At 66.9% G+C, this 26,305-nt stretch overlaps 5 protein-coding genes across 5 annotated transcripts; 1 reads left to right on the top strand and 4 right to left on the bottom strand.

Moving 5' to 3' along the window:
- Positions 1-420: 420 nt before the first annotated feature.
- PFL1_05918 (uncharacterized protein) lies at positions 421-2,085 on the bottom strand (the record flags this gene model as incomplete). Its single annotated transcript, XM_007883453.1, has 3 exons — positions 421-747; positions 851-1,342; positions 1,423-2,085. The coding sequence occupies 3 exons, from the start codon at positions 2,083-2,085 to the stop codon at positions 421-423; spliced, it is 1,482 nt and encodes a 493-aa protein (XP_007881644.1).
- Positions 2,086-4,413: 2,328 nt separating this feature from the next.
- Positions 4,414-5,232, top strand: PFL1_05917 (uncharacterized protein; the record flags this gene model as incomplete). The annotated part of the gene is made up of 1 exon (XM_007883452.1): positions 4,414-5,232. One exon carries the CDS (start codon positions 4,414-4,416, stop codon positions 5,230-5,232), a length of 819 nt encoding a protein of 272 aa, XP_007881643.1.
- Positions 5,233-6,791: 1,559 nt separating this feature from the next.
- PFL1_05916 (uncharacterized protein) lies at positions 6,792-7,490 on the bottom strand (the record flags this gene model as incomplete). The annotated part of the gene is made up of 3 exons (XM_007883451.1): positions 6,792-6,984; positions 7,207-7,220; positions 7,470-7,490. The coding sequence occupies 3 exons, from the start codon at positions 7,488-7,490 to the stop codon at positions 6,792-6,794; spliced, it is 228 nt and encodes a 75-aa protein (XP_007881642.1).
- A 389-nt stretch (positions 7,491-7,879) lies between these two features.
- Positions 7,880-10,549, bottom strand: PFL1_05915 (uncharacterized protein; the record flags this gene model as incomplete). Its single annotated transcript, XM_007883450.1, has 2 exons — positions 7,880-9,968; positions 10,080-10,549. The coding sequence occupies 2 exons, from the start codon at positions 10,547-10,549 to the stop codon at positions 7,880-7,882; spliced, it is 2,559 nt and encodes an 852-aa protein (XP_007881641.1).
- A 3,886-nt stretch (positions 10,550-14,435) lies between these two features.
- On the bottom strand, positions 14,436-25,734 carry PFL1_05914 (uncharacterized protein; the record flags this gene model as incomplete). The annotated part of the gene is made up of 3 exons (XM_007883449.1): positions 14,436-20,563; positions 20,688-24,419; positions 24,564-25,734. The coding sequence occupies 3 exons, from the start codon at positions 25,732-25,734 to the stop codon at positions 14,436-14,438; spliced, it is 11,031 nt and encodes a 3,676-aa protein (XP_007881640.1).
- Between the last annotated feature and the right edge of the window lie 571 nt (positions 25,735-26,305).

The raw sequence follows: 26,305 nt of genomic DNA, 5'->3' as shown, positions 1-26,305 counted from the left end.
GAGAGAGAGAGAGAGAGAGNGAGNGAGNGAGAGAGAGAGAGAGAGAGAGAGAGATCTGCTATGCGTGCGAGCGAGAGAGACGAGACCTGCTGTGCGATGCGAGGGAGAAACGGGTACGAGGGGCCTGCTTGGGCCTTCCGTTCATTGCGCGGCAAACGATCGGGTGCGTGCTAGAGGTAAGCGGGCGGCGGCGGCCTCATCTGTGATCGGCGGTAGCTTCCAAGGTTGCTTGGGAGGGGATGGGTATCGCCGTGCTGGTTGCGGCGATGCGGTTTGTCGGTGCGAGACGCACTCTGCGTGGTGGAGGAGATGGGGTATAGAGCGGGGGTATCAAAGGGGGCGATGCGTGCGCTTTCGATGGCACGCCCTTGGACAGGACAGAAGACAGTGAGAAATGGCGTCGATCGTCTGACAGACGGCTTACTTGCGGCCGTACGTCGAGGTGTCCCTGACGGTGCTGACGCCCGCAGCTTCGGCCAGGTTGAGGACCCCGCGTTCCTGATCGATGCCCTGGACGCCACCGCGGCTTCCGAGGCCGATGCCGTAGCCGTTGATCACAGGCTGCGACGAAGGGCCGGCGGCCGCGTGCAGCGGTGCCCAGGGTGCACGGCACCATACACAAGTGACCGAGCCCGAAGCGAGGCCGCCCTTGGACCTGCACCACTGCTCGAAGCACTCGTCGTGCAGGGGTCTGCCGCAGGACGTGGCGCAGAAGGTCAAGCCGTCGGAAGCGTCGGCGTCAAGATCCTAGAGGCGGGATCAGCGCAGGGTCGGAGGAGCGATACACGATGTCAGCACCTCGTGCACTTATCTCGGCCGCTCTGCCTGGCGACGGCGCAAAACAACTCACCTCGTAGCACACGGGGCACGAATCGCCTTCGACCGGCAGCACCCTCTTGCCCTGCGGCTCCTCTGGCTTGTCGGCCTGAGCGCTCCCTTCGCCCTCGTCGTCCGAATCCTGCCCTGGCTTGCGCAGGCCGACCGACTCCTCCCAGGCCCTGCGAAGCTGCTTGGGCGCCTGGACGCCCTCCTCGACGGGGTTGGGTCGGGCGGCCTCGAACAGCTCAAAGAGCTGCTCGTCGGTCAAGCTGCGCTGCAGCAGCACTGGCGAGTTCCTGGGCAGTCGAAGAACCTTGAGGTAGACAAAGAGGAGGTGCTTGCAGACCACCTTTCGGATGCGATAGTCCATGCAGCTGCAGCGCGGCTGCTCCGACACCGTCACCTTGTAGACGTCGCCGACCGACCCAAGGATGTCAAACTCCTCGTCGAGGTAACCGGGCGCGCGGAAGCGGTTGATGAGGAACATGCGCTGGGAGAGCACCCTAATCATACGATTCTTGGTCTGTCGAGGGCGAAGACCGGCATGAGAGTGGTCAGCGACACGATCTTATCGATGGAGAGTTTCGTGCCTCGGCCACTCACATCCTGAGGGAAGTGCTTCAGCTTGGGGTCGTTTTCGATCTCGGCGATGGCCGGGTTGACGGGCTTGCGCTTACGCTGTACCTGCTTCTTTCCGTCGACACGCTTGGCCTCGGCCTTGACCTTGACGGTGACCTCGGTGATGCCCTTGGCTTTGGCCTTGGTCGTGTTCTTCCTCTTGACCGCAGTCTCGACGCCGCGCGCGTCGTCTTCCGCCTTCATGTTCTCGGGCTTGATCTGGCTGCCACGCTTCGTCGTAGAGGCAGCCTTCTTCTGGCGCGGCAAGCTTGCGGACGTCGAGGCGAGAGCCGCCAGGGAAAGGTCTTTGTAGTTGACCTCCTTCTTGGCTCGCTTCGATCTGCGGGCGGGCGCTTCCTCGTCATGGCCGGCGATGTCCGCGGTGGCGGCCGGTGCAGCTGCTCGCTTCCTGCGACCTTTGGCAGCAGGCTGCGCAGGCCTGGTCACGGTGACGGTGACTTCGTCGAGCACGATGGGGTGAGCGACGCTGGCTCCCGGATCAGGAACGCCGACGGACGTCTCGGTGTCTTCGACCTTGACGCTGAGCTCGGAGGGAGCACCATGGTCGAGGGCCGCGCTGGTCGTAGGCACCGCCATGCTCTGCGACTGCGTCCCCTCCGGCAGCGGGGCGATCAGTGCGGCCGACATGTTGCCCTGACTGGGTGCGTCGTCTGGTGTTTCGGGACAGCCGCGAGGCCCGTGCAGCGCTCAGGAGGGGAAGCTGCTGCGACTGCGACTAAAACTGCGACTGCGACTGCGATTGATAGAGCGCAAAGTGGGAAAGAGGCAGGCGCGGATCAGGAAAGGATTGCCCCGAAGTGTGGCGTGAAAGAGGTCGGGTGGTGGTCGGGAGCCAGGCTGGGTCGGGTGGCAAATCCATGCTCCCGAAGCTTTCGGGCTGGACCCTGCCTCTGCCCTCGCTGGGCGCCCAGCCTGCTTAGCCGGCTGCTTGCTGCCCCACCTGCCCGACCTTGGGGCCTGCGTGCCTGCACAGCGGGCAGGAATGTGGGGGGACCGAGTCTTTCGGCCGAGTGACAGGCCAGGACCAACCGGCCTCGGCCCCAAACGCTGGCTCTGCCCCAGCCTGGCCGGCCTGACCGATGTGGCGGTCGGTGGTTGCCCCATGTCGGCGACGTTCGCCCAGCCTTCAAGAGCCAACGCCGTGACAGACGAGTCGCCGTCGACGGCCGGCCGAGGGCAGCCTTTGCGTTCGAGCGCAGGCCAGGCAAGCTTACAAGTAGTCAGGCAGGCAGGCAAGCAAGGCTCCCCATCTGTCGGCCTGGCCCGATGAGGATGGGACTTAGCCCTCGGTCTGCTGCCCGGCCGGTGCAAGCCGAAGCGCTGAGCTACCGTAACGGCACACTGCCGCGCTTCGGTGGTGCCGCCGTCTCTTGTGATGGTTTCGGAGATGCTCGGAAGCCCTCTGGCGGCCATCGAGCGTTGACGGCAGGCATTTCTGTCCGCCTGGCAACGAGGCTCTCTGCCGTACACTTGACTCACTACTGCGCGCCGATGACCTGGCTGCCATGGTCACTGAGGTAGGCGAGACGAAGCCAGGCCGCCCGAGATGGGTCGCGAAGCTGCTGGACAAGAGGCAGGACGTACGGCAAGCAGGGCAGGGTCAAGTCGGCCAGCAAGCCGTCCTGTTCCGGCGCGGTGCCAAGAGGCAAGCAGTGGCCCGGCCTGCCGTGCCGCGCCAAATGCAGGGTGATGCCAGCGGAAGCCCGGCCCACGGAACCAAGGGTCCGGCCGGCGAGGGAGATCGCGGCCGGTACCGGTAGCCCAGCCTGACCCTGGCCCCCAGGTCTGGCCCTGACCCTCGCTTGGCCTGGCCGCGGCAGCATTCCGGCTCCTCGCTCGCTCGCTCGACCTGGCGCGCCTCCGCCCGCCCGCCCCGGAGTCGATGCTTGCTGTGCTGTGCATGTACTCGTCCGGTCTCTCAGACAAGCCATGCCTTGCTACCCGTAGGCCTGCCTCGACGGCAAGATCGAAGGAGCGGGTCGATGCTTAACTACGCCGGATGTGGGCCGATGGCGAGCGCGTGGTTGACGTAGGTACCTGCGAAGTTCCTGATTGTTGGCGCTGGCGGGCCTGGCCGGCCGAGGGTTGCCAACCGACCAGGGTGCGAGCCGATGCCGCCGCGTGCGTGCGTGTTGGTCGTGACGGTATGGTACGGTGCGGTGTTGATCCGGCCGTGGGGGGGCTGCCTCGAGCGCCTTCTTCGTCTGCTTTCCTTCTCACCACCCACCATCAGACCACGCCGCTCCGCACACCTTCCTTGCTCCCCGTCCTCCTCCTCTCTTCGACCACCATCCGACCTCGCCTCTTCGGTCAGCTTTTATCCAGCGGAACGCGCCACCTGCTCCACCACACAAACACCTATCTTCGCCTCCTTCTGCCACCCGCCATCCATCCGACATCGCAAGGGCGGCGACCACCTACGGTACTGTGCGCCTCTTCCACGTCACTGCTGCACCTTATTGAGCCTGCGCGGCACCGGGCATCGACGTACATACACAACGTGGTACGGTGTTGCACAAACCTAGCCTGCATCCAGCTGTGCCAAGCTTGAGCTACTCTAGTCTGTCGATTTTCCGCCTTCCCCTTGCGTCTGCCCAGACGACGCACCACGCGCCTCGGGCTTCATCCGCAGCCTCCCGCCTGCCCCTGGCCCCCCTCGGTCCGGCCTGCTGTCACGCCCGTAGCTCACCGACGCAGGCTTTCAACCTCACTTCGCCGATCCTTGCCCGGGATCCCAGTATCCGGTGGCACAGCTGGCCCCATCGGTTATCTCCACCTCACCCCCCCCCCCCCCACCACCTCACGCTGTTGCAGTCGCAGCAATCCGCGGATCCACAAGGCCACGTCCCGACCCGCCATCTCAACGGCCACTGCTGCTAGCATCGCCTTCCAGCCCCCGTCGCCCCGTCTTCTCGCTCCACGACACCTTGAAGGAATCACGCGCCGAGACAGGATATGCCTCTCGCCGCCTTCGCGATCTTTGTTGTCCTTTCCGTCGAATCCTGGAAAGCCTCGTCGCGCGTCTACTACCGACGCAAGTCCCGCAAGCATGGCTATGCCGACTTGCCCACCGACGCCTATGGCCGGCCCGTCAACGACCGCGGCGAGAGGCTGAGCCGCAACCAGGCCAAGGCGCTCATCGCACACAACCGCGAGCTGGAGCGCATCAAGACGGCCGAGCGAGAGTGGCGGTTGGAGGGCGAGAAGCTGCCCAACTACGAAGAGGCCCGCAGCGCCAGCATCCGCGAGGCACTCCGCAGGCCCAGCACCGCGCAGCCCGGCGCCACCAGGAGCGTCAACCGCCGCATCGCCGGATCGCGCGCCACCAGCTGGGGCGGCACCCCCACCCCTCTGCTGTCGTCCTCGAGGTCCTCGAGTGGCTATGGCCAGCGCACCTCGGTCACTGCACGCAATGGTGCTGCCGGAGCGGATGCGCCCGTCGGCTCGGCCGTCGCGTTTGCCATCCGCCGCAACGGGCCCAACCTCGCCGTCATCCAGAGCAGGGACTCGTCGCTCGGCACCGACGGTGCCGCCCATGCCGTCGGCCTCACGGCATCCGTCTCGGCCCCGCTCGAGGAGCTGATGCTCGACGATGTCATCGAGAACGACGGCATGGACTGGCAGCGCGCCACATGGGAAGGCTCGCCCATCTACGCCGAGATTGACCGTTCTGCCACTCTGCCCTCGATCACCATGGCCACCGGCGGCGTCGATGCAGCGACGACGTCGCTCGCAGACACCCTGGACCGCCAGCCCTCGCGCCTGGTCATCTGAGCGACGACCGACACATCCCCTCCACGCCCAACTCATGCCAGCTCGACTCGCTTCTCCAGCTGGACCTGGCCAGCACCGACCTCGCCCGCTTCCGCCGCGTCTCTCTCTTCCGTCAAGGGCCTTCTCTTCCGTCACCGGTGCAACTTTGTCCTCTCTTTCGTGCTTCTCCTCTGCATCTCCGCTATCGCGCGCTGCCGCGACAACCTGGGCCGCCCGAGTGCCCCTTTCTCGGCGAGCGATCCCCCGTCTAGGGTGCGCCATCTGCCCGATCAAAACAACCGTGTCGCAACAGCGCGCCGAGGACCATGCACCGAGCCGACTCTCCAAGCTGTGATCGACGCTTCGCCCCTCGCGCGCAGCCCGTCGCAAGTCGGAGCGCCGCCCGCCATCCCGTCCCAGTCCCTCGCAGCATCCCTTCGTCGTTCCCTGTGCATAGTCCTAGTCCCGTTCGTCGTTTGTCGTCCGTCAGTTTTTTCCTTCTCGTTGTTGTATCATACTCGCGTCCCACCCGTCTCGTCGTTTGACTCTGTCGATATGAAACGATCGCTGTCGATAACGGCGTTGGAATGTGGTCGGCACGGGGGGCCAAGGGAGTGATGGGTGAGAACAGGAAGTGAGGAAGGAGACGTCGGGCGTGTATCGACGCCCCTTGCTCTGCGGGCCGAGTGCGACGAGAGGTGCGCAACCAGGCCGACAAAGAGGCGAGGACCAGATGTGGGTCGAGGCCGGGACGGACGTGCACCGTTCCTCGCCATACAGGCCGAGTCGGTTAGGCACACCTCACGATTCTGTCATTGCCCATCGAGACGGGCCAGAACGCGCCCACAAACAAGGCCTTTGCATCGATGAGATGCGCAGACCGATCTCTCAGCCCCCAATAGGGAGACGTGAGGAGACAGGGTGTGTGGCAAGATCAGAGCGTTTTGGGAATTGCTTTTGTGCGTGGTGCTGCGTAGGGTGGTACGGACGATCCTTTCGGACCGGACCGGACCGGAGGTGTGGCATAGAACAAGCCCTCGTGACGAAGGGGTGATGGAATGAGAGGGTAGGGGGGGAGTGGGGGATGGTGGTACAAGAGTCGAGAGAGGGTGTCGTGTCCCGTCTTGAGGTGCCGAGATGCGTGGCCGACCGCCGCCCGCACCCCTCGTCGATATGTGCGTGCGGATGCGAGGTCCTCGGATGGATGCGGATGGAATGGTCCGAGGCGCGGCTCGAGTTGAGGAGACCGACCGACCGATCGACCGACGGCTGATGTCGGAATCAGAGGGTGCCAGTTGAGGTCGGTGGGTTTGTGGTCGGTGCACCGGTGCCAGCGGGGGTTACGAGTGCATCTGCACCGCCAGCGACGGGGGCCAAGTCACGACCAGGGACAAGACCCCGAAGTGACCATGACCGGTCGACGCCATGCGAGAGCTCCGACGGCGCTACATCTGCCCCGCATCCCCGATACACCTCCATCGTTGCAACCCCGAGTCCCACTCCCTCCATCACCTCCAGCCACTCCACACCATCGACGAGAGCGGGGCGGTCGGGTCGGGCAGTGAGGGAAAGACGACGCCTTAGGCCTGGGCCTTGGCGAGGCGGGCCTCCTTGTTGACCTTCTCGGTGCCGTGCTGTGCGAAGCGCTGGTTGCGCACAAACTTGGGGTCGACGCCGCGCATCGAGGGGTGCCTCAACCTCTTCGGCTTCTTGATGCCGTTACGGTGCGCCTTGCGGCTCATCGTGTGCTGAGACGAGTTCTTGGACTTGGCCCTGTCGATCCGTTCGGACACGGTGAGCAAAGCAAGAAGGCCGAAGGAAAAAGCGGGGGAGTGTGTTCAGCGTGACTGTTCGATTCGAGTATGGTCTCCCCTGCCTTTCTCGTTCCTGCTTCGAGCCCGCAACGACAGTGGCGAGCCGTATCCTCCGGCATGCATCGAGATGGCGACCCTGGTGACGCAGCGGCGGCAGCGGCAGCATAGGGGTACTACTCACATCTTGAAGTGATTCTACCGGGGTTGAGGTGGTGGAATTGTGGTGGTGGGGAGACGGGAGCAACGGCCGTCCGAGACGGGCAGGCGGGCGGGCGGACGGGCGCCCTCTCCAGCCGTCTGCTAACAGGCCAGCAGCCTGCCGGCCTGCCTGTTGGCCTGCCTGCGACCTCCTTCTCGGCGGGCTCGCAGCCTCTGGGCCCCCAGCCGACCGCTCGCTCTCGCCCGCAATTTGGGCCAAGGTGCTGCGGCAATGGAATCCGAAACGGCCTTTGCGCCCGTCAGCATTTGTAATCAGGCTGGGAAAATGTTTTTTCCTACTCGCACGACACACGGCCGGCCACCGGCGCTCTTCGCGGGCTCAGACCAATCCGCAAGGGGCCAAGCAGACCACGCCCCGCAGACCAAGGCACACGTACGCACGCTCCAACCGCCACGCGCTGGCATCCGACGTATGCTGGGTCGTCTCTCATCATCGTGATCATTATAATGCCCGCAACCAGCTGCGGATCGACTGCCACGCAGGTAGGATGGTGGGAACAAGGAGCAGGTGGGGCCAAGGGGGAAGCTGGCGGCGCTAGCCATGCGGGGCGCGCGGGGTATACCAAAATCGAAGGGATTGTCTACGCTAGGTCGCTCTGCGGGACGAGGTGCAAGAGTGCCACCTGGCACTCGCGCTAGACTCTTTCGGTAGAGTCGACGACCTCATCGGCACCCGCTTCCGTCGTCAGCGTGGACCCTAGCGGCTGCTGCTGCTGCGAAGGTGTCGTTGCGACTACCGTGCCTCGACGAGTCTGGCTGCCGATGTCTCCGTCACCCTCCCAAGCCCCTTCCTCCGCGCAATCCTCGTCCCAGTCCGCCTCAATCTCTTCAGTGTCGATGGCTCGTTTTGGCTGCGGCGCACGGAGACCGTGGGGCAGCCCCTGAGCTTGGTTTTGCCGGAGCTTGTCCCTGCCAGACGAAGGCTCTGCTTCGCCGCCGTACGGGTAGGGCGGCGGCGGCGTCTTTGCAGAGCCGATGGGGGTGTCTTCGGCAGCGTGGAAGTCGCCAGAGCTGGGCAGACGGCGCAGCAGACGAGATGCACTGGGAGGCTGCACCGCGGCCGATGTTGTCAATGACGACGATTGTCGCGCCTCGGCCAGCAGCGTGCCATTGGGGCCGATGTCGGTATCGCCCTCCTTGCCCCCGTAAGCGCGTGCATCCATCGGGTTCGACTGGTCGTAGCAGTCTGGCGACGACGTCGCCTGGCTCAGGCTCGATCCGTTCCGCTTCTCGTTCGAGGTGGCCTCGGTCCAGGAGCGCGCAAAGCGCCCGCCGCCAGCGCCGTTCGAGGCCGTCGAGCCGTTCCGCAGCAGCGGCACCGTCGCCTCCTTGTTGGCGGCCGAACGCGAGCGCTGATGCCCCTCGCCGCCGTACTCTTCCTCGTCGCAGGATGCCGAACCGACGCTCTCGAGATCGATGTCATCGCCACCCCTGGAGAGCCGACTGGCGTGCGAGGGTGCCGGCGACGGCCCACGCCAAGAATCCGGCAGGAGCGACGCGGCCCAGCTGGTAAGGTTATTGGCGCCGCTGCTCCCGCTCGCCTGCCATCCCGCCGCGACGCTGCTGATCGAGGAGCTCGGGCTGAGCTGCGAGCTCGACTCGTCTCCGCGGCTGACAAAGTAGGCGGGCAGGTAGAGCACGCCACCCTTCTTCTTGCCGACACGCGGAGAGGCAGGGCGGCCAGTGGAGGCGGAGGACTCGGGGTCCGCTGCACCCTCGTTGCGGGACGATGGCCGAGAGAGCGTCTGTCCCACCCATGCGAGGACCGACTGCGGCGCGTCGCGGTTGGCGGCCTCTTGCTCCTGCAGCTGGAACAAGGGAAGGCTGAGCCGTTGCGAACGGTTCGAAGGCATCGAGAGCCGGGAGCCGCTCGCCGCAGAGCTGCTGCTGGCACCGGCCGCCAGCTCCTCGAGAGGCATGGTCCTGTCGTCGGCGGTCGACCTGCGCTTCGACCGGTGTCGGCTCAGCGTGCTGCTTCCCGTACCCACGGGCAGCCCGATCCAGCGGCCACGCGATCGCGACCTCCGCCGGGAGCCGGTGCTCTTGCTGCCCAGGCCGAAGAGCGCCGTGGCCACCATGGTGCGGAAGAAGCCGTAGCCGACGACGCAGGCGCCGATGAACATGAGCAGCCGGCCGTGATCCCGCAGGAAGATGAGGAAGCCGGCATCGTTCGAGTGCCAGCTGCTGCCGTAGAAGTGGGCAAAGAAGGCATCGGGGACGTCGGAAGGCTTGGCGTTCTTTCCGTAGAGCGACTTGGGCAGCACGCGGACGCCCGAAAACCCGGCGCTCGGCTGAGACGGCGTGGAAGGGGTAGCGGGACCGTGAGCGTCGACGTAGAGGCCGTACGAGGCCGAGAGGAACATCGGACCCGTCGAGAACATGACGGTGGGGTAGTTGGTCAGGTACTGGTGGTTGAAGGTGATGAGGTTGTGGATGACCTGGTCCATGAACGGGTGACCCTTTTGCGCCAGCATAATGTCGTTGGACACGCCAATCGGGCGGGTGCGGGGCAGGACGACCTCGAAGCGGAGGAGCGGGTCGAGCCTGCGGTTGCAGCCGACGTCGAGGTCCATGTACACGCCGCCGTAGTGGTGAAGCACAAAGTAGCGGATGGCGTCGGCGCGCTGGATCGGGTAGGGGTACGCGTCGAAGACGGGGATGAACCAAGGGTAGTGCTCGGCGATGAACTTGCGAGACTCGGCATCGGTCCAAAGCATGTACTCGCTGCGTGGCAGAGGTGGCAAGGAGTGCAGGGGATCAGGAACACGTCACGAATCGTCGGTCTTGACTCGCCGGCGCCGGGGGGAACAACTTCGCTCAGCTCGAGAGACTCACTAGTCGGGGTGCATGGCGGCACACTCGTCACGCACCGCCTGCCATCGAGGCGGCAGATGCTCGTCCTTCCAGGTCTGGTGGATGATGCGCGGGATCTTCTCCGGCGGGTTGGCCGGGTCATAGGGGCGTGGGGTGTTGTCTCTCCAGGTAGGGGCGGCCGACGCTTCGGGCGAGGCGGGCTGCACGGCGCCCGAGGGGCTGGCCCTGGAGCCATTGGTGATGGCGTTGGGGTCGTGGCCGTAGAGCTTGGCGAGCCATGGCAGCCTGGCCGCCCAGCTGTCCGGGCCGTCGGGAGAGCTGCCGAAGCGGATCTCGTCCCAGGTGCCGAGCTCCTCGGGAAGGACGTAGGCGCTGTTGTCGATGCTGAAGTAGGCGGTGGCCGTGGTGAGGACGATGACGGCGCCGACCAAGAAGAGCCCCAGAAGGGTGAGGAGGATGGTCGACGTCCTCCGGGAGCAGAAGAGCGGCATCTTGGCGCGCGGTTTGCCTTTGGGTGCGCAAGATCAAGGCGTGTGACGAGAGGAAGGCGGAAGCGGCAAACGCCGATAAGGTGGCGGCGCAAGCTGCGCCGGAAGCAGCGGTGCAAGGACGCACGCGGGTTGCTGGGACGAGAGCAGTCTTCAAGCGTCCCTCTTGAGCCAGCGAGGGAAAATGAGGGGGTGTTGGTTGGAGATCTGTACAGGTCAGGCTATCGAGACCGTTGCTCCGGTGCTGAAGTCGCACGCCGGTGAGCCGCTGAGCTGATAGCGGATCGAGGAGAATGAAGGTGGCGAAGGAACAGGGCACCAAGCCCGACGTGCGCCACGGAAGAAAGCAAGAGGCGTGGAAGCGGTGGCGAGGTGATAGGGCGACGGGTCGATGGCAACGAAGAAGGTGAAGTCGAAGAATGATGATGAGAACCGAGAAGAGAGCACAAGAGGGGGCCGACCAAGGGCTGGAGAGAGGATACGGCGCGGTCGAAGGTCCAGGTAGGGTTGGGTGAGGAAGGCGAGGAGCGCTGGCCAAGAGGCAACAGACTACGCACGCTTCCGAGCTCCCTGTAACGTGGGCCACGGCACGCTGCTGGCGGCGACACAGCAAGCAAGCAGGCGAGCAGGCAGGCAAGAGAGGAGGAGGCAGGGGTGCGTGTCGGGGCGAGGCGGCAGAGAGAGAGACAGAGGCTAGGCTGCGTTGGCCAGCGCTGGGCTGGTCTGGTCTGGGCTGGGCTTGGCTTGGCTGCCCCCGCCCCTCGCCCCTCGAGCGAGGCAGGACGACCAACCATCCAGCCCACCCAGTCCAGAGGGGTGTCGAGCAGCCGAGCTCCAAGCCCCAATTCCGCCCCCCGCCTCCAAGCCCAGCTGGCCAGCCGGCAGCCCTAGCCTACCTCTTGGCCCTTGGGCCGCCGCCGCCGCCCCCCGCGTGCCCTCTCTCCAAAATAAAAAATCACCAGCAAACCTGCGTGTTGGGTTTTTTTCAGAGAGGAGGCCAAGAGGCCCGGCCCGCCAGGCCTGACCATCGCCTCGAGGCCAGCAGGCGGGAGTCGGTTTCCTGCTGGCCGCCAAAGCACATGCCCCGGCGCCCTCCTTGGGGCTGGGGCCCTCTCCGCCGTCGGAGCCACACCTCTTCCGCCCTCGCCTCTCCGCCTCTTGCTCTGATCTGGTGACGACCATGCATCCGCTCCGCCCATCACCGACCGACGTCGACATCGCCATCGTCATCGTCATCGCCACCATGCTCCCGGCGGCCTTGTGTTGCACCTCCGCAAGAGCCCCGGCTGGGAGCGACAGGAGGGCGTTGAGCGGGCACGCGGACCGTCGATACAACCAACACACCAGGGCAGGCAGGGCGGCAGCAGCTGTTTAGCTGGCCTCAGCTGTTTAGCTGGCCTGTAGTACGCGGCCTGGCCTGGCACCAAATTATTGACCGCAGAGTATGTAGCTCCCCCCTTGCGTTTGTTCCTGGACGCGGGCAGGTCAGAGGCCAGACGCGTTCCGTCCTTGGGCTGCGCCGTCGAGGCTTTGCATGCTTGCTTGCACCACGCCGACGTCGGGCGCACAACAAACGTTCGCTGCGGCCGCGCTGCGGCCGGCTCGCAAGCTTGCCGCTGCTTGTTGTTCAAGCCGTCCCTCTGATGGGCGCAGGCAGGGCGCGCCATGGCCAGGCCGTCTTGCTTTCGACCAGACCGGCCCTTCGGCACGAGGTGGCCTAGCCGAGCGCCCCGGAACTGCCGTGGCCAGGCCCCGACCTTGGCCCTGGCCCTGGCCTCCTCCGCGGGAGAAGGCGGCGGGCGTGGGTTTGGGTTGCAAAAACAACCGGCGCGGCTCGTGCGTCGTCGTTGTGCCATGCTCCAACTCGGCCCGAGTGAGTCGCAGCAGCGCGTGCCATGGACGCACGCTGCTCTACGGCATCCTTCGGGCGGTCCAGGCCGTGAACCACCAGATCGACCTCAGGTCTGAGACCAAAAAGGTCGCCACCACGCGCGTATCAGCATGAGGCGCCGTGGCATGAGCACGTCTATGCACATACGGTACGTACGCTCCGGCAGGGGGCCGAGCGGTGCGTTGCGGTTTGGACCGGCATGCGTCGGTGCCTCCCGATCAAGCGCGCTTGCCAGGCCGGCCTGCCCGGCCGAGAGGCAGGACGAGCAAGGACCGTCCCGATTCTCGACACAAGAAGAAGAAGCGTTGGACGCTCGCGACCGCCGCCGCCGCCGCACCCCGGCCTTTCCCCCGACAAAATACGGGGTCTTCCATGCTGTCTAGGGAGCTTCGTACGGGCAGGCTGGGCGGCCTATGCTGCACAATGATGTCCAGAGTCTATCCGCGCACTGGCGTCCTGGGCGGCCGCGGGGGGCGACTCCGTCCATCCCTGCGCCATCTATGAGCCTTCATGCCTCGAGGCGGTGAGATGCTAGGCTGCTTGGCGCGACCTTGTGGTCTATCTGCATCCTGGCGACGCGGGGCAAAGGCGGTGCTCGCCAACAAGCAAGGCAAGCAAGCAGGAGAGAGAGAGAGAGAAGGACTTCACCTCGGCGTAAGTACGTGAGGCAGCTCGCCTCGTCATCGGTGATCCTGGCCTCGATCGGCAATCGCCGTCCCCGCGCTGGAACATCGTCATCGCCTTTGCCCGATCTTCAGAACCTCGGTTGGCCGCTGCACGTCGTGCCACGACCCCGTTGGGCGCAGTCACGTCGTCGGCCAACTGCGTAGGCACCACTCTGCCGGCCGCCCGTCGTTGAGGTCCATCGCATGCTATGGCCACAGCATGGCCGTGGAAGGTCGCCGACGTCGGGCAAATCCACCGCAGCCGCCTGCTCGAACCTTGTTGAAGTACTACTAAGGTGCCAGCCCTCTGACTCAGGGCCTCCGTAGCACAGCTGGAATTCCACGCTCCCCCATCCCCGCCCCGCTCCGAGCTGTTTGAGATGCAGGGTGAGAAGCCCACAGACGGGCCTGCATGTTCGGATCTCCCATCCTCCCCCCCTCCCCGCGCCGTTCTTAAAGAGAGCCCCACGACGCCGCGACAGGCAGCAGGGCAGACACGCACGCACACGCCACAGGAATACGGCACGAGAGAGCGACGGATCTGGCGTATCGGGCCGTCAGAGTCGCATACACGAGTTGGCGCGGGCGAGGGGCGTAGAGAGCATCGGGCGAGGATCTCACACTACACTTCCACACGGTTGTTTGCTCGTGAGGCGCGGGGGGTTCGAGGGAGGGTGTGTAGCCAGCCAACAACGGTGCACGCCGGGTCACCTTTTTTCTTCCCGGTTTTCGTAGGCAAGGGGCGGGACGGGTTGGGAGCCATCGTCGTCAGGGCCAGGCCTAGGATACCGTAGGGTCCAGGGCAGTAGACGAGCCGACCAGGCGCCGACCGAGGGGAGTAAATTTACATCTCCGCCCCGCCCCCATCTTCGTCATCTGATCCCGTCTCGCCGTGCACCCCGGCGATACATCGACATCAGCTGCTGCTGATCCTGCTCCTGTCCCTGCCAGCACAAAGGGGAAAGACGCGAGGAACAGCCTGGCGACCGGAAGCCTCAGAGGACGCACAGACTCGCACAGCACCAGATGGTCGGCAGACGGCAAGCAAGGGCGAACGGGGTGACACGGGTCAAATGACGAAGCTGGACTGGTGGGCTGGATGGACAGAAATCTTGTAGAGTCGATGAAAAGCGGCGGGACGGATCAGATGGAACGGGAGCGATGCTGCAAAGGTGAAAGTGACTAGCGGAAAGCGGACCTCTCGTGATGATGGATGGACGGTGTGCGGGAAAACAGCGGGGAGCCGTCGGAAAAATGTGAAAAAGGCGAGGAAAAATCAAGGGACAACGCCGTCATCTCTTCTGCCGCGTGGGTCGGGGTCGACGGTCCTTTATTATTCTAGCGTCAGGTCCGAGATGGCCTTGTTGAGCGCCGCGCTGGCAGCGACGAAGCTGCTGACGTTGGAGTCGGTCGGCTTGGGCGGGGGTCTAGACGGGGCTGCCGACGCGCCGGCGGAACCGGAGGCGGAGCGGCTGGTGGTCGTCGCCGCCGCCGCCGCCGCCGAAGAAGAAGAAGAAGAAGAGGGGGCCTGGCCGTCGGCGTCACCGTCTCGGCGCGGAAAGACGCTGCTGCCGAGCGGCGAAGACGAAAAGGGCATGGCGTACGAGGCGGCCGACGATTTGCCATGCGGGCTGTGGCTGTCGCGCCGCTCACCCGAGGCCACGGCCGCAATGGCCGGGCTACCCTTGCGCGGCACGGCCTGGCCTACGCCGCTCGACATCGAGGCCGAAGCCGAGATCGAGCCGGTGCTGGACGGCGTGGCCGTTGGAGGGGGCGACTGAGCGTCGGCCGCGCCAGTTTCGGCAGAGGCCGGAGGCTGGGCGCTCGCATTGGCGTGCGCCTGCTGCAGCGGCGTAAAGCCGAGCCTGGCCAGGATGGCGCACACGTCGATGCGCTCGAGCGGCTTGGCCAAGACGGCGTCAAAGACGCTTCCGGCGGCGTCGATGGGCTCGCCGCGATCGAACGAGGCAAGCGCGACGATGGGCGTCTGCGAGTTGGCGTTGCGCGTCGACTTGACCATCCGGGCCACGTCCTGGCCGTTGACGATGGGCAGCGTCACGTCGATGAAGAGGACGTCGAAGCGATCGTCGCCCATGGCCAGCCGGACCGCCTCGGCGCCGTTGCGGACCGCGGTGCATCGGCAGCCCAGCTTGGTGAGGACCAGCTCGAGCATACGCAGCGCGATGGGGTTGTCCTCGGCCACCAGGCACTCGATGGCGTTCTTGTCGGGACCGGCGACCGCCATCGGCGCAGACTCCGAGCCCTGCTGGGCGGGCGCCGGACCCGCAGTGGTCGGCGAGTGGGCTGCCGACTGCGAGGCAGGCGCGGCCACGCTCGACCTCGGCTTGCTCGACTCGGACCAGTGCGGCGGCAAGGTGGGCCGCTCAGAGACGCTGGCGGACTTTGTCCTCAGCCTGGTCGGCATCGAGTTGCGCCGCGCCGAACTGTCGACCTCGGCGAGCTGAGACCGCTTGCGGTCGACGATGCCGGGTGCTGCCGTCGCCGCTGCCGCCGCTGCCGCCGTGGCACCTGCGGTCGAGTGCAGCGAGGGCATCGGGATCGAGGGCGAGGTCATCGGAGAGTGCGTGAAGAGCGCGGCGAGCTCCGAAGGCCGCCTCGCGTGCGCCGAGTTGAGCAGCAGGCCCGAGGGCGACGTGGGCGCCGTCGAGCGCGAGGGCGTCGAGCCCTGCGACGAGATGCTCTGCGAGGGCGACGGCGGACCGCCGACCGCCTGCAGCTGCGCGCGCATCATGGCCTTGCCCTTGGCCGAGAAGCTGCGGTGGCGGCCGTGCATGCCCGATGGCTGCTCGAGCGTCTGGGAAAGCGCGGGCATCTGGTCCTCGCGCATCTTGCGGATCACCTCGTCGTTGGCCTGCTTGAGGACGGGCAGGTTCTTGTAGCTAAAGTTGCCGAAGTCGTCGGTCTGCGAGCGTTCGCCCATCTGACCACGCTCCAGGCGGCTGCGCATCCGCGACGAGGGAGGGCGACCGGTCTCGATGACCTTCTTGCCCTCGATCGCCCGGGCAAACTCGTGGGTGCTCTGCGCGTGGTCCTCGTCAAATTCCTGGTGGACGGCGCCTCGCAGGTCAAAGTAGTCGGTCGACTCGGGGTCCGCCACCTGGGGCACAAAGGGGCCCTCGTCGGCGGTGACATTCTCCCAGTCGATGCCCTCGAAGAAGGGGTGCCTCTTGATCTCGTCGACGCCGTTGGAGCCGAGCCTCGTCTTGGGATCGGTGCACATAAGCGCCTCCATGAGGCCGCGCGCCTCTGGCGAGATCTCGACCGAGTCCTCCTCCCAGTCGATGCGGCGCGAGAGGATGTTGTCAAACACCTTTTCCGGCGTGTCTGCGTGGAAGGGCGGGAAGCCGTAGAGGAACTCGTAGAGGATGACGCCGAGCGCCCAAAAGTCGACGGCGAAGTCGTCCATGCCGATGCCGAGGATGCTCTCGGGCGCGAGGTAGTCTGGCGTGCCGACAAAGTGCTTGGGCTGCGACGGGCTGGCGTCGTTGGTGAGCAGCGGGTGCGAGCCAAACGGCGCACCGTGGCTGTCGACCCGGGCCGAGGGAAGCGGCTTGGGCGCGCTCGGGTTGCCCTCGGTCTCGCTGCTGTCGCTGACGTCGGTCGACGAGCTGACAATCCGCCCCCTCTGCTGCGCCGAGAAGAAGGGCTGATGCATCAGGCCGATGAGGCCCGGGGTCGAGGGTGAGAAGGAAGCGGCGGTGTCGCCGGCCGAGGTGCCCGCCGGCGTCGACACCGAGGGATGGCGGTTGTTGGAGCCGGGCGACGCCGACGAGCTCGGAAGCGAGCCCGCAAAGGCGTCCGAGCGGCCGCCACCGGTGCTGAGGCCTCCGAACGGGCTGCCGGCCCCCACGGGCGCGCCGAGCGCGGCGGGCCGAGTCTGGCGGCCCAGCAATCCGATCTTGGACAGTCCGAAGTCGGTCAGCTTGAGGTGGCCCTTTTGATCGATCAGCACGTTGTCCGGCTTCAGGTCTCGGTGCACCACGCCCTTGGAGTGCAGGTGCTCGAGACCGACGACAATCTCGGCGAGGAACTGGCGCGCCCACTCCTCGGGCAGGCCGCCGAGCACCTTGCACAGCGAGGCGCAGTCGCCACCAGGCAGGTACTCCATCACGAGGTAGAGGTAGTCAGAACTCTGGAAGGTGAAGAAGAGCTTGACCACGAACGGCGACTGGTTCTGGGTCATGAGGATCATGCGCTCCGCCTTGACGTTGGTGATCTGGTTCTTGGCGATCATGTCCGACTTTTTGAGCACCTTGATGGCGTAGTAGTCGCCCGTGGTCCGCTTCTTGGCCAAGAAGACCGAGCCGAACGCGCCCTTGCTGATCGGCTTGATGATGTCGAAGTCCTTGATCGACGACGCCGTGGGCTTCGACGACGGTGCGGTGGGCGGCAGGCGAGGCGACAGGGGCATCGAGCCGGCCATGGGGCTGCGGTGCGAGATGCTAGGCTTGCGCAGGTTCCTCGACGAGACGCCGAGCGACTCGGACAGCGGGTAGCGGGGCGACAGCGGCGGTGTCTGCAGCAGGGAGTGGTCGCTGGGGAGCGGAAGGTGGGACGCGCGCCGAGATCGACTCGTCGAGCGACGCTCTCGAGGCGCAGGGTCGGCGCCCTCGATGGCGAGCAGCAGCGACTCGGCCTGCCGCGAGCTCTTGGCGTGGGACGAGGCCGCCGCACTGCCGCCGCCCGAGGGGATCGGGATGGGCGCAGGGCCAGACGGACCCCCGCCCATCTGCTCTTCCACCGCCGGGATGTCGTCTTCGGCCGTGCCCGCCGTGCCCGTGGCGCCGAGCTGGCTCGACTGCGGCAGCTGCGGAACTTCTCGATCGTCGCGGTCGAGCAGGATGCCAGATGGCAGATCGCCGTCTTCGTCGTCGTCCGCATGCTCTCGCGCCATGCCGGCCTCGCTGTCGTTGGACGAGGAGCTCAGATCGACCTTGAGCGCTTGTCGCAATGTGGAACTGGCTCCTCGGCCGCCCTTGTTCGCCGCAGCTGTCGAGGCCCGCGCCGGACCGACGCCGAAGGACGCCGCCAGGGTGGGCGTGGGGGCATCGGATTCGGGCTGCGGTGTCGCCAGGGCTTCTACGTCCCGGTCGGGCTGGCGTGCCGGGCCGTGGTCGGGCTGCAACGGAGTGGGCGCCTCTTCGACCTCGTCCGACGACGACTCGCCAGCGTCCACGCTGATCTCGTCCCCGCTATGCTCGCTGCTGTGCTCCTGAGAGCTGGTGTGGTCGCCCGACGCCTCGTCCTCCTCCGAGACGGCGGCCAGCGCGGCCTCGACGCTCACCTCCCACTCTTGGCGCACCGTCTCGACGTAGACGATCGTGTTGAGCATGCGATTGACGGCGCTCAGCTTGCCACGCATGGCCGCCTCGACGTCGGTCATGAGGGCGTCGATGGCGGCGTCCTCGGCCGGGGTGCGGCGCCACTGCTTGACGGCGACCACCTTGTTCTCCGAGGTCGGCGAAAGGAGGCGCTGCTTTTCGATGGGCTCGTCGGCCTGCTCCTCTTTGGTCGCAGGCGTCGAGATCTCGAGCGCCACCTGCAGGATCTCGAGGGCAGCGTCGAGCGCCCGCATGTGCGTCTTGCGCACCGACGCCGCGTTCGGCTGACGAGGCAGCACGGAGCGGTTGATGCCCTCGAGCGCCGATGGGGGCTGCGTCGACGCCGGCGGGGTCGTCAGCTGGATGCCGCGGTAGTCGACCGGCGGGTCGCACGGCTGGTCGTGCGCGTCCTCGAGCCGCTTGACGATGGCCTTGACGGTGCGGCGCAGCTCGTGCAGGCTCTCGTTGCACTCGCCAATCTCCATCTCGAGGCGATGGACCTCGTTGCAGATCTCCGAGTGCTTCTCAAAGAACCAGGTGGGGATGTCGCGCTCGCAGATGCGGCAGAGGAGCGGCTCGACCGAGATTGAGGCGACGTGGGCCACCGTGGCCGTCGGATCGTCGAGGAAGCTGGACGCGGCTCGCCCGCTCTTGGGGCCCACCACCTCGGGCAGGTCGGCCTCTGGCTCCGGCGGGCCGCTGGGCTTGAAGACCCACATGGTGTGCGAGGGCAGTCCGTTGTGCCGGTCGTGCATCAGCATGCCCTTGCCCTCCATCTCCTGGAAATAGCGGGTCTCGTCGACGTCGCTGCCGTCCTCGGACGCGTCCGAGGCGGTCGGGCTGACCAGCGCGGAGCGCTCGATCCGAAGGCGGAAGATGGCCTCGACCGTGTGCGACTCGTTGGCCTGCAGCTGGGCGGACGCCTCGGCGAAGACGTTGACGTCGCCCGAGGCGAGCAGCTCGGCGATCGGCACATCGTAGAGCTCGGATGGATCGGAGCCGATGACGAGCTTCCAGGCTGGGCTGAGGTAGAGGAAGCGCTGGTCCTCGAGGCTCAGCTCCATCAGCACGTTGACGCCGGCGTCCTTGTGCTCCCCGGATGCCTCATGCGCCGATCGAGCGGCGGCCGCGGGCGATGGCTCTGCCGCGACCAGTTCGCGATCGACGATGGTCGTGTCGCCCTCGTCTGCACCCAAGGCGGACGTGTCGGACAGCTTCCGCGCCATGGCAGCGCCGGCAGACGCGGCGTCGGCGGGATCCGGGGCGCCCTGAGCTGCGAGGGCGGGCGAAGCCGTTGCGCTGGTGCTTGCGGCGGGACCCGACGGCTCCTCCTGATCGTGCTCGGGTGCGGTGCTGCGCTTCCGCGTCGGGCTGTGGCTGTAGCCGGCGCCCCAGAGGTGCGGCGGCGCCCTGGCCTCGCCGCCTTCGCCTTCGCCCTGGCCGCCACCGAGGATGAAGCGGATCGGCTCGGCGTCGTGCTCCTCGTCGTCGTCGAAGTTCCAAAACCCTTTTTCGGCCTCCCACCACTCGACGACTCGGCTGAGGCCGGCCACGGCGAGCAGCAGGCGTACGTACCAGCCTCGGCCAGGCCACTCCGGATGCTCGTCCCAGTCCCGACCGACTGTCTGGACGGCGGCGATGATCTGCGAGCAGGCGCCATGGCGTGCGATGAGCGAGTTGATCGACGTGTCAAGGACCTCCATGGCCAGCGCGACGAGCTCCGAGAGCGCCGGGATCCACGGCTGGAGCTTGCCTTCGTCTGCGGGCAGCGGCCTCGTCCGCCGCGCGGGCGACAGGCGCGGCGAGCTGGACGCCACCGAGAGGCTCGAGGCCATGGGCACGCCAGGCAGGGGCGAGTGGGAGCGCGAAGTAGGCCTCGAGTTGGACGCAGAGCGGCTGGCCCGGCTTGCAGACTTTGTGCGGCCGAGCGGGTTGAGCTTCGATGGGCGCGGGGGATTCGCGATCCCCGTCGGACGTCCCACCACTGGCTGCGAAGAACCGAGAGCAGCAGGCGTCGGAGGAGCCGGCAGTCGGTACTCGCGCGAGCCAAGCGTGGGCGTCGTTTCTCTGTTGTTGCCCGGTGTTCGAGCACCGAGAAGCGAGTGCTGCGACACTCCGGCTGTGGCGAGGGGGCCAGAACGGGCCGTGTAGGGGTGAGCGCGGGCGTCCGGAGGAGGCGCCGTCAGCGTCGGCAGACGCAGCTTCCTCGGAAGTTCGAAGGCAGGCCCGATCTGATCACTCACCTTGCGGGGTTTCGTCCGGATCGAAGCTCTGGTCATCGATCTCGTCCAGCGGCAGGCGTTCCGTTGCCGACGTCGGCTCGCTCGAGGCAAACGAGCCGGCGCTGAAGTCGCGATACATGGTCGCGGACTCGGCGCGAGTCCCGGTGCTCCCGTCGCTGTGGATGCTGTCGCCGAGGCCGAGCTGCTGCGAGAGGGTGACGTCGTCGCCGTCAAACACCTCTTCCACCTCGTCGTCATCGCCATCGACGCCTAGGGCGCGCTGGTTGGCCTCGTCCTCTTGCCGTTCGAGGTCCGCCTCGACGAACGAGCTGATGGCGGCGACAATCTTGCGCAGCTCCCTGTCGCAGCTCTCCTTGGACGCGGCCAGACGCTGGCGGATGTGCTGGTGGACCGAGTACATGGTCATTTCCTTCGACGTCCGGCCCTGGCTCGCGCGTACGCGCCCACGCTTGCCTTCCGCCTCGGATTCGTCCTGGCTGACGGCGCCGCTGGCGCTGCCCTCGAGCATCGAGTGCCGCTTGGACGACATGCCAGCCTCGCCGTCGCCGGGTTTCCAGGCTCGCGAGAGGCGTCGCCGCCGTGGGCCGGGCGAGCGCGTGATGTTGGTTCGAGGCTCGACGGGTGAGGTGACGGCGCTCGCGGCGCTCGTCGGTGGCTCCGGCCGCGCCTCATCTTCCTCCGGCGAGAGGGTCGAGCTGGGGCCGCTTAGCGGAGAGAGCGGTTGGCGGGCCTCTAGGCGATCGCCCTGCGACAGCGTGTTGAAGCGAGAGCCTTTGGGATCGAGGCTGTCGAAGCCGCCGGCATCAAAAGTGCTGAAGCCTCTCTCGAGCTGCAGCGAGAGCTTCGGCTGGTGCTGGCGCCGTTTGATCGAGTCCTTGCCCGTTGTCTCTGCGCTGCCGCGGGATGACACCGAGCCGCGCCGATCCTCTGCAGCAGCAGCGCCAGCGGCTGGCTGGCTCGGCGAGCTGGCGGCAGCGGCGGTCCGATCTTCGCCGGCATCTAGCCTCTGCTGTTCGGCCGCCTGCTTCTTCTCCAGCAGGTTCTGCGCGGACGACGAAGGGCGCAGTGTGTGCACCGACTCTGGCACCTTGCTGCCGAGCGTACCGGTCTGCGACCTGCTGTGCCGGGCAAAGGCCTCTACGGCAAGCGGGCAGGGTTCTGCGGGCGCGGTCCCCACCTCGAACGCTGCCTCGTTCGAGGCCGCCTGCCGCGGAATCGACTGAGCCTTGACGCGTTGTGGCGACGATGAGAACGACTGGGCCGTCGGCCGGGTAGGCCTCTGCGGTCTCTGTGGGCCCGGCTGCCGCGACTGGGTTTGCGCCTGCAGCGTGCGGCCGCCCTGCTCGGTCATGTGCCCGCCGAAGCCAGACTTGACCGCGCTCCACCACGCCTCGATCTTGCCGCCGAGCTGCCGCCGCTTGCTGCGAGAGGCCTGCTGCTGGGCCGAGCTGCTCGAGGGTGCATAGGACGCGGCGCCCGTGACGCGAGAAGTGATGGGCGACAGCGAGATGGTGCGCGGCTTGTCGATGCCGAGGCGGTGCACCGTCGAAGATGCGCTGCCGCGACCGCCGCTGCCACCGAGGCCCTGCGGGTTGCCGACGGTGAAGCTGCGGCGCGTGTCGGCGTAGGGCCGCGAGGATCCCCGCACGGGGGCGGCCGAGGGCTTCCGCACCGGTCCGAGCGGTTGCTGGCTCGACGAACGGCCGATGGTCCGCTGCGATTCGGCCGTGCTGAGCTTCTCCATCGCGCTTTCCAGCTGGCCCATGCCGGTGTCGGCCGCGTTGCCGCTGGCCATGGCTGCAGGCTGCGCCACCCTCTGCCTTGCTAGCGGATCCGACACCGATCTGCGGCCCTCGCTCGCGGCTTCGCCGAGCAGCGAAGAGGCCCCCAGCGCGTCATCGCCTTGGAGAATGCCCGGCTCTTCGACATCCGCGGCGGCTGCCGGCTCGGTTCCAGCGTCCGAGTCGTCGTCGTCGTCGTCGTTGTCGCCAGCCGACTCCGACCCGTCGCCCCGTGCCTCGGCTTCGGCCTCTTCGCGCTCCGACTGCAGCTTGGCCTCCTTCATCTTGCGGTACTCGTCGAGCCAGTCGACCCATTCGATCTCCTTTGGACCGGCGAGGTGGGCGAATGCAGAGGGCAGGTCTGCGCCGTCGGCGTCAGACGGGCCGGAGAAGTCGCCATTCTGCGACTCGATGCTGGTGATCGAGTCGGCCTGCGATGGCCTGCGAGAAGGACCCGGAGTGCTCGGTGGGCCGACGGTGCGAGAGATGCCAATGGTTGTTCCACGACGCCCAAGCGCGATCGACGAGGCGGCCTCGAGCTCGGCCTGGCGCGCCGCACCGAACGAGCCCCAGTCCGGCATCGCGTCGGCCGCCACACGCTGCCCGGCAGAGGCGCCACCGGGACGATGCGAGTACGAAGAGGCCGGGGGCGACTTGGGATTCTGCGCCTTCCACTTTTGCATCTTGGCGTTCCTGCTCTGGATGATGATCCTGGCGTACTCGTCCGTGCCGGACATCTGCTGGTTCGACGACGCCAGTCGGACCGGGGTGAGCAGGTGGCTCTGCTCGGGCCTCATCGACCTGCTCGTCGAGGACGGCACGTCGAGAGCAGCGCCGGCGCCAATCGATCGGCTGAGCTTGATCGTCGCCGGGTCGTCGCGCACCGCCGCGAATCGAGAGTTCGGCGCCGCAACGTCCTGCGAGGATGCGATCCAGGGTGCAGGCCTCTCGGCGTTCCCCGGATCGGCAGATGGGTCGGGCAAGTCCGAAAGGCTGTCGAACAGCTCCTGTGCCCCCCACGAACGACGTGCGGCCCTGCTGGCTGACGGCGGAGCAGCCGGTCTCCTGGCAAAGCTCGAGGTGGGACTAAGCCGGCCGGAAGTGGAGAGCGAAGCGCTCGGCGAAAAGACGCCGGCACCGGCCGTTGAGTCGTGCGTCGATGACGAGGACTCGGAACCCGAGCGAAGGCTTGACCGCGAATAGACGGGCGAACGCGGGCCGAGCAGGGCAGAACTGGGAAGGCTGCCGGAGGGCTCGATCGACCGACCAGCAGGGATCGAGACGGTCAGCGGAGCGTCGCGGAGCTCTGGGCCAATCGCGGACGACTTGGTGCTCAGCCGACTCCGCTCCACCACCGGCGAGACTCGGCCCGAACTCGATGAGGAAGACTGGCCGCTGCGGCCGTGGCTGTGCTCCGACGCCAGCGGAGAGGTGCTGCGGCTGGTGGCCATAGGCGTCTGGGGCGGCACATGCAGTCGACTGGTGCTGCTGCCAGCGCTGCCAGCCTCGCTGTTTAGCCCGATGCCGAGACCGTGGTGTCCGCCAGGGCTGATGACGCCCTGTGAAGGAGGCTGCATCCCTCTCGGCGTCTGCCGCGCCGGCGAGGCGTCCTGAGACAGCGAGGACCGAGTGTGGGCCGGCGAGGTGGGCACGAAAAGGTCGCCCGCCAAGCGCACTGCCGTGGGCACCCTCTGCAGCCGGATAGCGTCGGCCAGTCCTGGGCCAGGCTTTTGCGAGCTGGGACCCAAGGATGCGCTGAGGCTCGACGACAGACCCGGGCTGGACGCAGCCGGATGAGCGCCGACGCCCATCGTCTGGCTGCGCACACGGGGCCTCACGTAGGTCGAAGAGGCCGAGGCCGAGGCCGAGGTGTCCATGGGAGGCGATGTCTCGAAGGGGGCGGGCGGCGACCTCGCCGAACCTTCGTCGTTGTCGATGTAGATTTGCGAGCCTGCAGCCCGTGCACGAGGCGACAAGGGCAAGGGGAGCGACGGCAGACGACAAGGAGAGGGAGCTCGAAAGATGAGTGCGCTGCTGCATGCCGAGGACTGCTCGCAGGGTCCTGGATCGCTGCTGAGCGACGGAGGCAACTCACCTCGTTTTCTAGAGTGCATACGGAGCGTGGCTGTCGGCGTGGATGGCATCGACGACGGGGCGACGATGCCGCCGGACGAGAGGGCCGAGGAAGACGTGGTGGAGCTCTGCGTGCCCGTCGATGCTGTGCTGGCGGATCGCTGGCTGTCGAGGCCGTAGCCGGGGAGCGGGATGGTCGAGCTGCCCGATTGAATAGCGGCGACGAGGTTGGGATCGACGCCATCCGGACCGCCGACGGGCGGGGCAGCCGATTCGCCGAGCAGCACGCCGCCGAGCGACCGTGCCCGCCGGTGGGCGCTCGTGGCCGCGCTCAGCGACGAGGCGGTGAGGCGTCGCCGTTGCCGGGCCGGCGTCTGACTAGATGCCTGGCCGCTGCCGGCCGCCGCGCCGGACTTGGGTACCGTCGATCCCCATGTCAGCAGCGGCGATGGTGGTTTGTACGACGAAGGAGCAAAGCTTCCGCTGCCGCTGCCGCTGCCGCTGCCAAACGAGCCGGACGAGAGGGGTGAAGGGTTCGACGGCATGCCTAGCCCGAGCAGATGGTCCTCCTTTCGTTTGCCCGCCGCCGCGGCCGAGATGGGACGGCCCCCGACCTCGTCGGCCTGCTCGGCGGCAGCAGAGGGGGCTACCGCTTCCAACACCCGCTTCGGAACAGCCGGCGGACCCATGGAGCCGGTCGAGCTGGCCACGGAGCTCTTGCGAGTCAACGACGAGGTCGGCACCGAAAAGACGCCGTCCGACGAGATGGACCCTGTGTCGTCGTCATCGTTGAACGAAGCCTGCCGCGTGTGCGCGGCCGAGCCCAGGCGCGAGGCTCCGGTGGCCGCTCGATGAAGCGAGAGGGAGCCGGATCGATCCTTGTCGACGGTTCGCGGGTGCGACGGCCGGAACGACTTGGTCGAGGAGGGCTCGCCTCTTCTCGCTGCGCTGCTCGAATTCGACCCTGACCGCGACAGGGTGTCGTGCCGCGTCTGGGCGGGACGCTTCTGCGTGGGGCCGTCGCCATCGTCGGCCTTTGCCTCGCCAAGGTCGCTGGCCTCGTCGGACTTCTCGTCCATGTCGCTGAGACCGGCGACGGGGGCTGTCCCGTCCTCGTTGTTGTCCTCGTCGTTTGAGAGGATCGAGGCAAAGGCGAGCGGGCTGGAGAAGGAAGGCGTGCTGTCGAACGACATTTTCCTGTTCTTGGCGCTGAGCAGGCTGTGCGGCGCCGCAGTGACCGGAGCTGAGCCTGCTGATGTTGCCGCCAGGTGCGCGTTTAGGCCGCCATGGGGCTGGTGGGGGGGCGGGCGGCTGGTGTGCGGAGGTTCGGCTGGACGGGCTGGGCTAGCGTGAGCGGGCCGGGGAGCGGCGTGGGCAGGCCGAGGGACGGATGCAACCGGATCGCGCGGCGGCGGCGAAGGGCTGGAGCCTGATCCGGCGCGAGGGTCGCGACGGTGGTCCCCGAGGTCCTCGAGGGTGAGGGTGCCGAGGCTGGCTCCCGCGCTGCTCTGAGACGGTGCGGCAGCGGCTTCAGCCGTAGATGGCGACGCTGGGGCGAGCTCGTTGCCGGGTGCAGGGCGTGCAGGGCGGCAGAGCGGATCGCAGGGCGCCTGGTCGGCGGTGAACGCGCTGTTGGTGCGCCGCTGCGGGGCTTGAGCGGCGAAGGGATCGATAAAGGGGCTGGATACTGTTGGAGATCCGAGCAGTCAGTCGTCGGCGGCGTGGTCGTCAGTCGGCGTTGGGTTTGCCGGGATCGATGGATGT

The sequence above is a fragment of the Pseudozyma flocculosa genome (genome assembly GCF_000417875.1).
Source record: "Pseudozyma flocculosa PF-1 unplaced genomic scaffold scaffold00022, whole genome shotgun sequence".
NCBI lineage: Eukaryota > Fungi > Basidiomycota > Ustilaginomycetes > Ustilaginales > Ustilaginaceae > Pseudozyma > Pseudozyma flocculosa.
This window is presented reverse-complemented; position numbering and strand designations above follow the sequence as displayed.